This window comes from Podarcis tiliguerta (assembly GCF_965153285.1).
Source record: "Podarcis tiliguerta genome assembly, chromosome: 2".
Lineage (NCBI taxonomy): Eukaryota > Metazoa > Chordata > Lepidosauria > Squamata > Lacertidae > Podarcis > Podarcis tiliguerta.
This window is the reverse complement of record NC_139535.1, coordinates 114,623,963-114,640,005: the sequence shown is the minus strand read 5'-3', so window position 1 is coordinate 114,640,005 and position 16,043 is coordinate 114,623,963. Positions and strand designations below refer to the sequence as shown.

The following is a 16,043-nucleotide window of genomic DNA, read 5'->3' as shown; positions in this document are numbered from 1 at the left end:
GCTACTACCTTCTTGTCTCAATCCTCCTTCTGAAATATGGGAATAATAATATTGGCCTATTTCACAGGGGGGGTTGTAAGGATTCCTGCAATGATATATATGAAATGTCACAAGCAGGCCAGGTATCCTCAGTGGTCCTGTTTAACTGGAGCTATTAAGCATGCAAACCAATAATTCTTTCTTGCTTGGACTTCTTTGAATGTTTGGTGTAAAATAAGAATAGAAGTGCTTGCAGTTAGTGAGCATGGCATGCCCATAGCTGTCAACCGTCCCTTATTTGGCGGGAAACTCCCTTATCCCAGTGCCGTGTCCTGCTGCTGTCCCTTATTGATGATGTCCCTTAAATTTCCCGGGTTTCAAAGGAAGCAGCTCCTCTCCCTCCCTCCCTGCCAGCCAGGGAGGAGGGAGGTTCCAACTGTGTTGCTTGGATGCCCCCCCCTCCGGCATCCTCTCACCAGCCTCGGCCCCTGGGAGCCCCTCTCTGCTGGGACTGGTGGGAGCCTCGGGCCCTGGCGCCGCCATCCGCCTCACAGCCGCCAAACTGAGCATCCCTGAAGGGGCCTCCCCTCTGCCTGCTGCCACTGCCACTCCCACTAGGCCGTACTGCGGCTGCACCACCGAAGGACCCAAATGAGATGGGCAGCCTGGCGCGGCCTATGAATTGCTGAGAAGCCTTGAGAGGAGAGCGAGGGCAACCATAGAGAAAGCAGTTCAGAGAGAGGAGGAGGAGGCGGAGGCGCGGGCAGGTGTTCCAAGGGCTACAAGGGAAGGACCGCAAGCGCTTCTCACATAGATTTGTAGTGGTAGCATAGATGGTCTGATCTGCGGGTTTACTTTGGGCGCTATTCCCCCCCCCCTTCCTCCCGCCCCACCTGATGGAACTGAGAGCTGCAGATGGAACACAAGAGAAAAGATACAGAACTGCAGCAGCATCTTCGTAGCTTGGACTTTGGTTTGCGCGAAAAGTGGTTGCTGCTTGTAGTTATTTAATTGCAGTGTTTCATCGGCTGGTGTCTTGAGCAGCAACCTCTGGAAACGAAGGGCTAAAAACCAGCACTGCTCTCCAAAATTATCTGGTCCCTTTTAACTTCGTATTTCAGCTGGTTGACTAAAATCCCTTATTTTGGCTTCTGATCCCTTATTTTCAAGGCTGCTGGTCCCTTATTTTCAAATCTGTAAGTTGACAGCTATGGGTATGCCACAGATGTTTGGGACTTGCATGAGCCCTAAGCAGCTTGCCCAGAGGTCAGGGATGCTGGGAGTCTGAATTTTCCCTGACATTTTTGTAATTTCCACCCGGACACTGCCAGAGACAGCAGTATTCTGGATATGTTCGGGAAATTCTGGAAGTAATGCAACCCTGTGCTGTGTGAATCATCTTGTAATGAATTTCAGAAATAGACCTTTCTGTTGTTTTCTCAGTGAAGTCATTGCTCCAGCTCTCAAATCCTAGATTTCTGAATAAGTTACTATATTTTTCTGTCTGTAAGACATCCTCATGTATAAGATGCCCCCTATTTTGAGAGACTCAAATTTAAGAAGATGGGGGGAGATGGCCCAGAGTATAAGATGCCCCCCTAATTTTTGACATTCTTTTTTAGGGGAGAAATACATGGGAAAATAGGGTAATTGATTGCTTACTTACCCCACCTCCCACTACAAGCACTCACTAAAGTTATAGCTCAACTGTGACATATAAAGAGTTAAAATGGTGTCTTGAAATCCATGATTTTTTTAAAAAAAGCAGAATGTGAGAACATGTGGCACCATGTGAGAACTGGATACTCTTAAGTAGTTTTTGACTACAATGTGGAGTAGGAAGAAAAAGCCATCACGAAACAGAATATCATTCAGAGAAGAATTTTATTTTTTGTGACTTCCACATTTTCCTCCCCAAGAAAATTGGGAGAGGGTGGGAATCGATTTCTGCTTCCAAAACAGAGGACATGGAAATTGGCTGTATAGTTTGGAATTTCGTTTTCCAATTATACTTCACTCTCAGTTAAACCAACAGCAAAACTCCCCTTGATCTCAATGGGAGCAGCACCACAATTTAAGCCAGGGAGGGGGAACCTGTGGAGCCACCCCATAATAGCACTGCGCTATAAGTATACTTCTTTCAAAAGTGCAGGAATGGAGAACTCTCTAGAAATCATTGGCTATACTTGCTGGGGCTGATGGGAGCTGTAGTCCACAACACCTAGAGGACTGGAGAACCATTTTGGTTCAACAGGCCAGATCTTTATCTCCCACCATCCTACAGGCCAACTGTTCCCTGTCAAAGTTAGTCCGTGGAACTTTGGGGTAAGATAGCAACAGAGCAGGACTGGACTCCCTGCACATCAGCTGATTCAGTCCTGATTTATGCAGGGTTCAGATGCCCAAAAGAGCTGCCCATAGGGAACCCTCTTGCAGACTTGAACCAAGCAGGACTCAAGGCATCAGCTGGTTTACGAGGAGTTCAATCCTGCTTTCTGCAAGGACAGGCTGCGTGAGCAGCTGAGCCAACCATGTTGCTACCTGGGCCAAACCTGACATCACATACAATGTCTGATGTAGGGCAGGTGGACATGGTTTTGGGGGAAAGGGTCTCATGGGCCAAATCTGGCTGAATGTTCCCCATCCCTGATTTAGGCTGTTGGTGTGGGAGGTGGGATAATGCGCTTGCAGAATATGGCACCATCATTTCATTCATTACTGCTGGATTTAGCAGCCAGTTTGGTTCTTGGGAGATAATGATCTCATCTTCCCTATCTCTTCTTTACTTTATCTACCTCTGTTCTGGGGGAAGGGGTGGGGGGGAATGGAGATGTGTTCAGGCAGTGATGACCTTGGTTTTCTGAGCTTAGTTTCTGACACTTCGTCTGGATGTGCTTGTCACGCTGTACGTTGATTTCACGGCACCTGAGCCACCTCCAGAGGAGAAGCTGAGGCCTCCGCCGCTGCCCATTCCACTTCCCAAGCCGATTCCTCCTCCGAAACCATAGCCACCTCCGCTGCCATAGGAGCCACCAGAACTGGAGTTGAGCACAGCTGTAGGACACCAGGGAAACGGCATATTAAGCTTTGATACAGTAACAGTGTGGCCTCTTTTTGGGGAAATGAATTTCCAATAACAAGGGACTGTTTCCAATAACATGGAATGGGTTTATTAACTAGGGCTCAGCAGCAACTGCCCGTTACAAACATTTCTGATTGTGGTTATATGCTTTTCATTTCAATAGCAATCTAGGCCCCAACTGGCATTCCTAAAGGTAAAGATACCCCTCACCGTTAGGTCCAGTCGTGGACGACTCTGGGGTTGTGGCACTCATTTCACTTTAGTGGCCGAGGGACTAAGCATGACTAAGCCGCTTCTGGAGAACCAGAGCAGTGCACGGAAATGCCGTTTACCTTCCCGCCGGAGCGGTACTTATTTATCTACTTGCACTTTGACGTGCTTTCGAACTGCTAGGTTGGCAGGAGCAGGGACCGAGCAACGGGAGCTCACCCCGTCGTGGGGATTTGAACCGCCGACCTTCTGATTGGCAAGCCCTAGGCTCTGTGGTTTAGACCACAGCACCACCCACATCCAACTGACACTCCTACCAGGTAGCAAGGATGGGAATCTCCCCCGCAACTGCAGAACCTCTAATGATGGAGAAGGAATATATTTTAAATAGTTTTATACACAGAATTTGGTGGTTCTGACCAGATCAAGCTTTGCTCACATTGAGTCAATTCTTATATTGAGCAACCGCTTATGTCCAAATGTTTTGTGCATTTTTGGTTTGGTTTGCCCAACTTAATTATACACAAAATAATTTGCATTAAAATTATATGGTTATATGTATAAAAGAGTCAGACCTGATGCTGCATTATATTTGTGTATATTCATATTAATACACACATACTGCATATGTATTAAGTTTCCACCTCTTCTCTCTCTGCTAAGCAGTGCTTACAGTAGGCTGTGCTTGCCAAATAGTCCAGATGTATTACAAACAATTGTGGTAGAAGCGGAAAGGAAGGGAGAGAGGAGGTGGGAAAAACAAACTTACTCATGCTCATAGAACCAGCTCCATCACCAGACAGCCTATTGAGAAAAGAAATCAAGAGCTCCAGTTAGTTCTTAACTTTTAATGCCTGGAGGATTATAGATCTTGGCAACAGAAAGGGAACACAAAATAAATAGTTGTCTATATAAAATATTCAAAAGAGACAGCTGTGTGCCTGTAAATAGCGACCGATAATTAATGGACACGTTCCAGTCCTGGGGGGAACCATTTGGAACCTCCCTGCTGGACCAGGCTACAAGTCCACTTAGCCCTCCAATCTTCTCTTTTCAATGACAACCAGCTTGGGCAAATGGCCCGCAAGTGGAAAGCCAAAATTGAAGTAATAACGAATCAGGCGTGCCATATTAGGAAACAGCTTACACAAGCCTTTCCAACCGCTGTCACTTAGTGGCATGTGAACTGTGGAAGCACAGTGGGTAAAGAACAGTCCTGTCCCAAATCAAGAGATCTCAGCCAGGCAACCTTACAATTTTTCGTGATCAATTGATCAGTCACATTTGTGTGTATTTGCAAATGGGTAAAACCAACAGTTTGAACGCAAGAAGCAAACTTTGCTTTTGGATGATGTGTGCCTGCACTAGAGCAGACAGCAGCTACGCAAGACATTAAAATAGGGTGATGCCCTCCTAAGATCTTACAGGGCACGCCACCTGCACTGCTTTAAAAGTACATGTTATAAAAAGCAATTATCTATTTTAAAAATTTGCTGCTTGGGAACACCTCTTTAGCTTATTGCTTTTAAAATAAACAATGGGTTTTATCCCATAACAGTAATACCCAGAGGAGACACATTAACATGAATGATCGTGACTAACTGAGATCCATTCATTTGAATGGGTCTGCTGAGCAGGACCTAGCTGGATGCAGCCCAGTTGAGGCTAACCAACTGATGGATCAAACATTGCAGCCCTAGTGAAGAGGTTAGATGATTTGAGCATGGCATCTGGCACTCACCGGCTCTCCTCTCCTTCCAGCAGCTTCCTGTAGGTGGCAATCTCAATATCCAGGGCCAGCTTGACATTCATCAGCTCCTGGTACTCCCTCAGCTGGCGGGCCATATCTTGTTTGGCTTTGTTGAGAGCAGCCTCCAGCTCTGCTAGCTTGGCCCTGGCATCTTTGATAGCCATCTCACCACGTTCCTCTGCCTCAGCAATGGCAGCATCGAGTTTAGCACGCTGGAGGGAAAAAACCAAGGCATAAGATTGTTCAGAAGTCCTGCCTCTCCATCTCTCTGCCCCAAAGGAGAAAGAGCAGCCCAAATGGCAGAGGGTATGAATTGCATGCAGAAGGTTCCAGGTCCAGTGACATCTCCAGTCAAAATGGTCAATAATCAGGTAACCAGAAGGACCCTCTGCTTGAGAGCATGGAGAACCACTGCCAGTAGGCTGGGCTCACAAGCCTCTCCATAGAGCGAGGAGAAAAGAGGGCATGGATTGGCATAACCTTTGCATGTGCTAATTGGTATGCATAGCTCACCATTGTAGGGACGACTGTGGCTGGGTTACCAGTGTGTGCCCGCTCAGCCTGCTGTCCTAGCACTAACTGTGGGTGGGCAACTTCGTGTCCCCTCCCTGTTCAGGGCTCTTTCTCTTTCAACTTGACTTGGGTTGTACAGTTCGACAAACACAAGACTGCCTTCTGCAACTTGGGACATACGGTCACTCTAACCACCAGACAGAATGGAAAGCACTGGCCTAGATGGGCCTGTCGTATGATAATGCAAAGTGGCCTCCTATCGCTACATGCCACCTGTTCCAGTCTCCACAGCAGTGAGCAGCTAACAGGACCAGTGGTCAGGGATTATGGGAACTGTAGTCCCCAAACATCTAGATGGCCAAGTTTGCCTATGGCTGCCCTAAGCTACTGAAGGTAATGGGGCCCTTTTGTTGTAAATAAAAATATGCCCTTTTCCCTTATGGGGCATCCAAGAGCCCATATAGAGTCCTTACATAGGTTCCCTATTGGTAGGAGAAAATAACAGAGGCCAACCAGAGAATATTGAGAAGCAAAGCAGCTAGTAAGCTTGATCTTTATTGATCTGTTGCAACAGGGTGCTCCCCTCACAGCAGGAGAGGAAGAGGACCCCCAGAATTGCTGTGCAAGGGCTTATAAAGACTTTGAAATTCCCATTCTGTAGATCAAGACCACCCCCAGAAACATTATGCATACATCACAGAAGGGGTGTAACCTAAGACCACCCCTCAGATACATCCCACCTACATCAGAGAAATTTAAATGTTGTTTTTCTCCTGTCACAGTTTATCTCCTGTCTGGCAAGTTACTTGATTGGATTGCCTGGGGTGCCTGGCCATTCTTTTGTAGTGTTAAAATACTTATTTCCTGGGCCAGGTCACAGGCTCACACCTTATTCAAACAGACATATCTTGTGAGGAAAGAGACAATGGGGAGGCTTTTCCAGTTTAACCTTGCAGAGAAAGGATTTGGTCAGTTTAGGAATCAAAATGGTTCCAGGTTGGTCTTCCTGTGTTGATCTATGTATGTGCAGTTATGAACATTACCATATATCTAAGACCATAGAATTCCTATCACACTTTATATGTCCAGCTGTCCTTTCTCAACAACAAATTGTCGCTGTTTTTTGTGTTGAATATATGCTATATGGTAATTTATGGACCTAATAGATATCTAAAGCCATTTGCACATAACAAAATATGTACATCATAGGAGCCTACACAACAGAAAACACTGTTGCTGTATGTAGGTTTTATTTTATTTGTTTTTTATCTTATATTTTGGAAATGTACATCCAGGTTTTTTCCCTTTAATTTTTTTTTTGGGGGGGGGGGGAGGCCAAGAGAGTGGGGCCCTAAGCTACGGCTTGTTTAGCTTATACGTAAACCTGGCACTGCCAATCCACATTGCTCTTGGCTTTATCTGTGATAAATAGGTCCCACCTATTCTTGCCTGCACTCCTGCCAACCTAGCAGTTCGAAAGCACATCGAAGTGCAAGTAGATAAATAGATACTGCTCTGGGGCAGGAAGGTAAACGGCGTTCCCGTGTGCTGCTCTGATTTGCCAGCAGCAGCTTGGTCATGCTGGCCACATGACCTGGAAGCTGTCTGTGGACAAACGCCAGCTCCCTCAGCCAATAAAGCGAGATGAGCGCCACAACCCCAGAGTTGGCCACAGCTGGACCTAATGGTCAGGGATCCATTTCCCTTTACCTTATTGTTGCCTGCTAAAATTTCCCTTTGTTGTGCTAATGGCTCGTTACCCCGGGCTAACACCTCAGACAGTCCTGACTTAATTGACTTTTGATACTTGGATACTTGGTTCATAACAATATATATTGCAACAGGGGAGTGGATGTCCATGCTTACAATCAGATTGCTGCTTGTAGGAGGCAAAGATGACTGAGACTAAGATGACTAGTCAACAGCATTGCTGCCAATGACTCATTTATTTCTTGCGCTCCCATTGCTCTGTTATCAGTACTAGACTCTCCTGTAATGCAATGTAAAAGCGTGCAATGCAAATATAAAGGAGAGGAAGGGCGTATTGCTGAGCATCTGGGCTTCCATTCATTATTCAGAGGCGGTGAATTGGGTCTCACTGTTTGCTTCGGTGTGGATGTTTGCTGGAGCCGCCCTGCCCTAAAGCCAAACAAACACTATGGGGAGTGATTCACAATGGCTTATCTCCCCAGCTTTTGAGCAAGCAAGCTTTCTGGTTAATTCATCATGAAATATCTAGTCCTTGCGGGTACACAATTACCGTACGTTTAAAAAAATACAAAAAACCAACATGTCATCCACTCAGCGAACCGCCAATGATTGACAGAAGACAGAAGGAAAGAGTAGTAAAGTTCCTGGCCAGAACTGTCATGGAGCCAACATTCATAGGAGACCTGCAGGATCAGGCCAATGCAATGCCTGTTAATGAGAAACCCACAACTTTAAACTGAAATTACAGTTCTTGAGCACGGGTAGGCAAACAAAGGCCCGGGGGCTGGATCTGGCCCAATCGCCTTCTAAATCCAGCCCGTGGACGGTCCAGGAATCAGCATCTTTTTACATGAGTAGAATGCGTCCTTTTATTTAAAATGCATCTCTGGGTTATTTGTGGGGCATAGGAATTCATTCTTCTTCTTTTTTCAAAATATAGCCCAGCCCCCCACAAGGTCTGAGGGACGGTGGACTGGCCTCCTGCTGAAAAAGTTTGCTGACCCCTGTTCTGGAGGGGGGCATCAGTTTCTTCCAGGGGTGGAGGAAAGGGAACTAACTAACTACTCTCTCTCCCTCTCTCTCTCTCTCTCTCTCTCTCTCTCTCTCTCTCACACACACACACACACCCCAAGTTGGCAATTATAGAAGCACAAAGTCACAAGAGATGTGGGGAGTAGGGCCTGTTTGGCCTATGCAGGGACATCCCCATAATTCATTTAAGTCAGTGTGTGTGTGTGTGTTGTATCACGGAAAACCCCACAAAGAGTTCTTTCCAGCTACTCACCTGATTTTTCACATTCTCAATCTCAGCCTGCAGTCTCAGGATTGTACGGTTAATCTCAGCAATCTCATTCTTCGTGTTCCGCAGGTCATCGCCATGCTTCCCAGCACTGGCTTGCAGGGCTTCATACTGAGATTAATAGAGAGGAGAGATGCTGTTGAAGGTGGAGTGGGATTTGTTGCAGCAAAACAGTCAACCAAAATGGGCAACCAAAATGGTCAAAGGCCTGGAAACAATGCCTTATGAGGATCGGCTAAGGGAGCTGGGCATGTTTAGCCTGGAGAAGAGGAGGTTAAGGGGTGATATGATAGCCATGTTCAAATATATAAAAGGATGTCACATAGAGGAGGGAGAAAGGTTGTTTTCTGCTGCTCCAGAAAAGCGGACACGGAGCAATGGATACAAACTACAAGAAAGAAGATTCCACCTAAACATTAGGAAGAACTTCCTGACAGTAAGAGCTGTTCGACAGTGGAATTTGCTGCCAAGGAGTGTGGTGGAGTCTCCTTCTTTGGAGGTCTTTAAGCAGAGGCTTGACAACCATATGTCAGGAGTGCTCTGATGGTGTTTCCTGCTTGGCAGGGGGTTGGACTCGATGACCCTTGTGGTCTCTTCCAACTCTATGATTCTATGATTCTATGATTCTATGATTCAGTCTCCCTTCCTCACCACAGGCTCTTCTTTCTGGTGACAGGGCCAGTGCCAAAGACACATGGTACCTATAGGGCGGCATTTAACTAAATAATGTGCTAGTGCAAGAGGATTTCTCCTGGCACCATTGCCAAGTCTAGGGGGTGGGCACAGGGGGAGGAGAGGGAGAGAGCATTCTGTTGCACAAGGGGAAATTTGCACTGATGGAAATGTTTTGCTTATTACTGCAGTGAATGCAACCCATTGTATGCACTCAGGAAGAGTTAATGTGTTTGTGGAAAGAGGAAAACGAGTACAGAGATTACAAAAATGACGTTACCCTTTCATTGTTACAACGATCAGTTCATCCGTCTCTTTGATTATTTGTGTGAAGCATCCTGAATGCATTAGCCAACAGGCATCACACAATAACACAATGCAGAGGAGGATGAGGAACAATTGGTTAAGGTGTAAATTATGACATCACAATGGGCAGATCAGAGAGCTTGGAACTATGCACTTCCATTATAGAAGTCCTGGAGGCTTTAAAAGGTAGGTGTGATCATTGTGGGGGAGTGTCTCCTTTCAAGATCAAATCAGGGAATGCAGCAAATATGAAATGACATTGACTTCTCATTAGTCAAGACTGTAATTAGTAGCCAACTCATTATGGGAAGATATTATTCATATCCCCAAACAGTTGTTTCCTTATGAGTTCATCTTTGCCACCATGGCTCACCTTGCTTTGATACCAACTTTCTGCCTCAATCCTGCTCTTATTGGCAATCTCCTCATACTGAGCTTTGACTTCAGCAATGATGCTATCCAAGTCCAGGTTTCGGTTGTTGTCCATCTGAAGCACCACAGAAGTATCGGAGATCTGGTTCTGCAGCTCACGCAGTTCCTGGAAAATTAAAGAGACGTGCATTCATTGTCTGTTATCCTTCTTAACATCCTGCCTTTCCTTCCGATCAGGAACCATTAGGGTTTATGAGTAACAAAATTAAAGTCTGGCGGGTAGAGGGAGAGACACACACACACCCCAGGCAATTTCAGCAGGCATGCAGTGGGAAGGGGGAAGCCCTGTTGTGCAAGCAGAAGACCTGACACAAGGCTTCTGCTGACAGGACGTGTTAAGGGAATCCCATCCTCTATCATTTTCATCTCCCTTGGCTTATTTTCAATTTGCATTTAAAGTCTTAAGGGTATTTCTTAGTGGCAGTATTGAAAGGGAGGAAGGGCACTCTGCTACTACATTTTCCTTGCCCCTGCAAATCACTGAATAGTTCCCCACTTTTGCCAGAATTAATGGTCATGTGAAAGTGTGTGCCAATTTAACCCAGGTTCCATTGACACAGAATGATATCAGGAGCAGATTTGGAACCCACCATTTTCCAGTGTTATCCTTATTCCACCTGGGGGAGAATCTGGAACCAACTCTTAAAGCACAGCTGGGTCCTCCAAATGTTGCTGGACTACAGCTCTCATCATCCCTGACCATTAGCCATGCTGACTGAGGTTGATGGGAGTTGATGTCCAACAACACCATGAACACCCTCTTGTTCAAATTATAACTCAAAATGAGCCAATTTCAGCACACCAACTTTAACTTCCCTTTTGGGGTGCCTGTGGTGATAACTGACTGATTCATCTATTCAGTTCACCACAAGCTGCTTGCATGCAAAATTTTAAAGTTGCTGCAAAATGGTGGACATAATATCCAGATAAACCATTATTGCATCTTTATGGGTTATGTGGCTTACCATGCACAGAGAATAATGGGGACACATGTCCCACTGAAGCCGAGACACCAGTTTCAATTATCAACTGGTACAGGCTCAAAGGTATTATCTCCCCCCGTTCCTGCAACGTGGCCTATACTGAGTTCATCCTGCCACAAGAATATCAATATTGAGTCATTAAACCAACAAGACCTGCAAGCTCCTTTTGACTTTCATCTGCTGCAGATGAGAAACGTGAGGAAACCAACCGGATATGCTAAGCAAGACCTAATGGCCTTCTTTGCTACAATACATTACTTAACAATACTTTTTGTTGTGAGCACAACAAAAAGTAAATACAGACGACTAGAATGATATGCCTTCAATGTTTGTTGCATTTCATCACAGAGAACAAATAACCATCATTTGCATTCAGTGGTGTATATAGCAACATATATTGCACCTGGATTTTCCAATCTAAATTTCTTTAGACTTGATCATTCTCATTTTGAACAAAGTGCTACTGTTCACAGAAGCCTTTTAATCCTAACCCTTCATGTTTCTTTGCATGCAGCCCCATGCAAATGGCACATTGGTCCTCCTATCCAAATGGCAGGATCAACCATGATCCTGCAAAACATGACCCCTAACCACAAGTCTAAAACAGTTTTCTGCTGTTTGAAGAACAAGCAAAGCTTCTGCTGAAAATTTCTACCCACCCACCTGGGGCATTTAGGTTTTACCTTCTTGGTTCAAAAAGGAAACAAGGTCTACTTGTTACATTTGCATTTGGCCTTTAAGAGCATTGATCGTCTTTATCATTAAAGTCTTCAAACATTCTTTCATGCCTTATTGATGGGTATATTTAGTTCCTTGAAAAGACGCAAGCAAACATAACCATGTTCTTTTCTTTTTCCTAACCAATGTTAGAATATTTAAGTCAGGGCTGAGAAAAATATTCCCTCCCATTTTAAGAGCTCAATTTGGGAAGGAGGCACCTGCTTCATCTGCAGATGCTTCCAGCGTTCAATCCATGGTATCTCCAAGTAGGGCTAGGAAAGGCTACAGTGTGAAACTCTGGAGAACTGCAGAGACCTTCAGCATCCTAGTGCCCTCCAGCTATTTTGATCTACAACTCCTGTCACCCCTGACCATTGGCCATGCTAAGCTGGGAGGCTGATGTGAGTTGGAATCCAACAACATCTGGAGGGCATCAGATTGGAAAAGGATATCCTAAATGGTGGAAAGAGCATAGGGAAGATTACTTACATTTTCATAGAGTGCCCTCAGGAAGTTTATCTCATCAGTCATTCCATCCACCCTGGCCTCCAACTCCACCTTGTTCATGTAGGATGCGTCAACATCCTAAAAACACAATCAGAAAACCAAGTTTCATAACATAAAGGCACATATTTACATGTGTGGTGGGAGTGTCACTGATTGGCAGTTTTGAGAGAGATGGTGTTCCTAGAACTTAATCTAATAACAAAGCAAGAATTGATACCAACTCATTACCGGGGATATGGGGTGGGGCTAAATGCAGATGGTTTGAAAAAAGAATAGATTCTCTAATTACTGTTTGCTGTCAGGTTGGTTATTGCAAGAAAATATTTAGAGGGATCAAATAAGGATTTATGGTACAGTCAAATCTGGTCCATAGCTATTGCTGGAAAATAGGAATTAATAACTTTTCAGTTTTAAGTGAGACTGTCATAATACATCAAGGAAAATATCCTGATACTTATAAATAAAATAATTATGGTTTTTCACAGGGACTGTGAACAAAATTACCCACATTTGTATTGTGTGTGTTTTTAATTTTAATTCTGCTTGTCTTTCATTATTCTTATGTATTATTGAAGTATATGGTCTTCCCTAAACACATAAAATAAAGAAAACCAGGTACACTGAATGAGATTTCACTGGAGTGAGGACTATGATGAAGAGAAAACTGTTGTCACCTTGTGCAACTGATGGGGAATTCCACCTCCATGTACCAAGAGCTAATCACCCTCAGACTGAAAACCATTGTGCCCTGCTCTTAATATGAACTGTCCTAGTCCATCATCATCAACAACATTATCATCATTTTACAGTGGTGCCCCGCAAGACGAATGCCTCGCAAGACGGAAAACCCGGTAGACGAAAGGGTTTTCCGTTTTTCAATGCGCTTCGCAGGACGAATTTCTCTATGGGCTTGCTTCGCAAGACGAAAATGTCTTGCGATTCCTGGGGGTTTTTTTCCACTCCCCACCCCCTTTTTCTAAGGCACTAAGCTGCTAATAGCCTTTTAGCAGCTAATCCCTTAAGCCTTTAATAGCCGCTAATAGCCGCTAAACCGCTAATAGCGCTAATCCGCTAATGGGCTTGCTTCGCAAGACGAAAAAACCACTAGACGAAGAGACTCACGGAACGAATTCTTTTCGTCTTGCGAGGCACCACTGTATTTGTATGCCGTCTTTCCATAGTTGGAACTAAGGCGGCTTACAACATGACAAGATCTACAAAATTACAAACATAACAGAAGTCATAAACAATAAAACACGTCAAAAATAGACAACCTAATGGAAACAATTTCCACACAAATCATAAGATCTAAAACTAAAGATACAACGATAATATCAATAACAGCAATAGCTCTCTCAACCCCCCGTAAACAATACTCCAGCCCAGGAATCTGTTCAACAGCCTCAGCTTTTGTAGCTGGAGTCAGTCAGCACTCTGACCAGATAGGAAAGGGCAGGTCTTCCAGGGCTCACAGCCAAGATGGTCTCATTTAAAACAACACAGATAAAAATTGAAAACAGTTTAAAAGAGGAGCTCTCGGTGCTTAGCCGCAGCCGCAGCTCTTGTGAAGCCTGTCAAGCCCCGCCCCAAGCCAGGTGGAAAGAGGCAAGGGCGGTGTCCTTCAGGCCCTCAGCAGGCAGTCCAGGGGTTGCCAACCTTTTTTGGGTCTGTAGGTGCATTTCCAACCTGGAGAAATTCTCCTAGGCACCACACCACACATCAACCAAGCACACACAGCCATCTATTCTTTCGGTTCCAACAGTTAATTTCAAGACTAACCTCAGTGGGAGGAGGGGACACTGTGGGCTCCAGGGAAGGCTCTGGGGGCACATGTGCGCCCACAGTCACCACGTTGGCTGCCTTTGCCCTAGTTTGTTTCCAACATTGCCAACGGCCTGTTTGACTTTGGATAAGTCACCTTCCCTCTTTGTGTGTCTTTTATTATTCTCCTTGTCTATCTTGTCTGTTTGATTTGTAAACAAAGGGAAGAGAAAGGCCATGTCTACACAATGGAAAATGTGCTTTGGGTGTCCAGCCCAAATAATAAGGAAGCGAGTGCAATATTCAGTGTGATTCAGTGCATCAGAGGTGCCCAACAATTCTCTCTTTACTGAAAATGATCTTCAAAGGTGATAGAGCATCCTTCCCCCAGTAGAAGTCGAAGTCTGCAGCACACTGATCACTCTGAGAAATGATTCTGTGGCCCATCTCCCCCACCTTCCATGAACGTAAGCCTGATCTTCGTTAAGGTTGCTTTTTCAGAATCTTTGCTGCATTCAGTTCTAGCTCCTACAAAGAGCAAGTGGAGCGGTGATACAAAAACTGTACCACTTAATATTGCAGATGGGGATAACATCACTGAATGCTTCTCATGGGGCAAGAGGAAGACCCTATGTATGGGAAGCTAGCATATCAGGGAGAAGGCAAGTCTAATTTTCTATGTGCATTGTGGGTTTTTCCAATGTGGACCAACATTTAGCTATGTGACCCCTCATCTTCACTTTGTAGTGCACTGTCTCAAAACAGTTTTGTCACCTCCTTCACTTTAGCAGATCTCAATTCATATAGAGCTGCAGAAATACTACTGGAAAAGCTTGCAGCATTAGCATCTTGAGTGTGGCCATCAAGGCACACAACCATAGGTTTTGAGTCAGAACACATATGATTACCAATGACACTGTGAGTAAAAAAAACAGTTATGGTTTCTCACCTTCTTGAGCACAACAAAGTCATTTTCTGCTGTTGTGCGCTTGTTGATTTCATCTTCGTATCTGTTAGAGAAAGGGAATTAAAATACATCATTTAAATGTACATGTAGGTTAGTAGAATCATAGAATTGTAGAGTTGGAAGGGACCCTAGGGAACATCTAGTCCAGTGTTGGTTTCTGTTTTCCTTCACTGTGCAGCGAAAGGGCTTGTCACGAGACAGGTGTTTACATTCCACAGTCTGTACTGTACTGTTGGAGTTTCTCACGGGAAAGGGAGACTGGATGTGACGTACACTGGTTTCCTGTTTTTCACTGTGTTGTTTCTCTCCAAGCTGTCGAGGAGAGAGGATGCTTTTCTGCTCCGGCAGAGGCAAGATGTCTTTCTGTAATATAACTGCTTTGAACTGTAAATAAAGCAACCAAGAGTATGCAGCACGTACTCCTCATCCTTCCGCTGGGCACGGAACTCTGCTTTAACCAACACGTGGTTATGGGCTCCAGAAGTCGAATCGGAGTGCCGGCAAAGGATCGGAATGCAGAGGGACAGATCGGATTGGAATCTGCTCTGCGCATAAACATGATTGATGAGGTATGTTGCTACTGCTCCGGGCAGCCTGCCAGCTTCTAGTTAATGGCTTTATGGCTGGACTTTGAACTTTTAAAGCCGTTTTGCCGGGAATAGGAAAATGGCTCCCAGGCTCAAGTTACTATGCTGGGGAAATCGAAAGTAACTTTTAAGTGCGCTTTTGGAATAAAGCAGGTGCAGCAGTGACGCAGCAAGATTTAAAGCAGCATATATGACGCTGAAGGCTAATGCCAGAGTCATGATGGCCCTTCAGGATGCTTGTGGGATTCCTAAGCTCAACAAGAAAAATTATGCCGACTGGGTTTTGTATGCAGAGGCAATTCTGCGGAAAGAGGGTTTGTTTGAGGTCATTACAGAAACCCCCCCAGCTCCAGTTACAGATGCATGGAAAGTTAAGGATTCCAAAGCACGGGGAACACTTACATTGATAGTATCCCCAGAAGAGCTCTGTCTATTGCGTGATAAGACCTCAGCCAGAGAAATTTGGGATTCTTTGAGAGAGGCTCACTTAAGGACAGAAGCTGGATCTACTATGTTTTACTTTAACAAGCTGCATAATATGGCTCTTGCTGAAGGTGGAGATGT

At 44.9% G+C, this 16,043-nt stretch overlaps 1 protein-coding gene across 1 annotated transcript in view; it reads right to left on the bottom strand.

The window, feature by feature from the left end:
• Positions 1–1,844: 1,844 nt before the first annotated feature.
• LOC310671504 (keratin, type II cytoskeletal cochleal-like) overlaps positions 1,845–16,043 on the bottom strand; it is a 29,633-nt gene continuing 15,434 nt past the window's right edge. The window contains exons 3-9 of the mRNA XM_083427667.1: positions 14,875–14,935; positions 12,147–12,242; positions 9,896–10,060; positions 8,530–8,655; positions 5,013–5,233; positions 4,041–4,075; positions 1,845–3,033 (exon numbers count right to left, since the gene is read on the bottom strand). Coding sequence (XP_083283793.1) covers positions 2,846–3,033; positions 4,041–4,075; positions 5,013–5,233; positions 8,530–8,655; positions 9,896–10,060; positions 12,147–12,242; positions 14,875–14,935 — 892 coding nt within the window. The 3' untranslated portion in view covers positions 1,845–2,845. The remainder of the gene's footprint in view (positions 3,034–4,040; positions 4,076–5,012; positions 5,234–8,529; positions 8,656–9,895; positions 10,061–12,146; positions 12,243–14,874; positions 14,936–16,043) is intronic.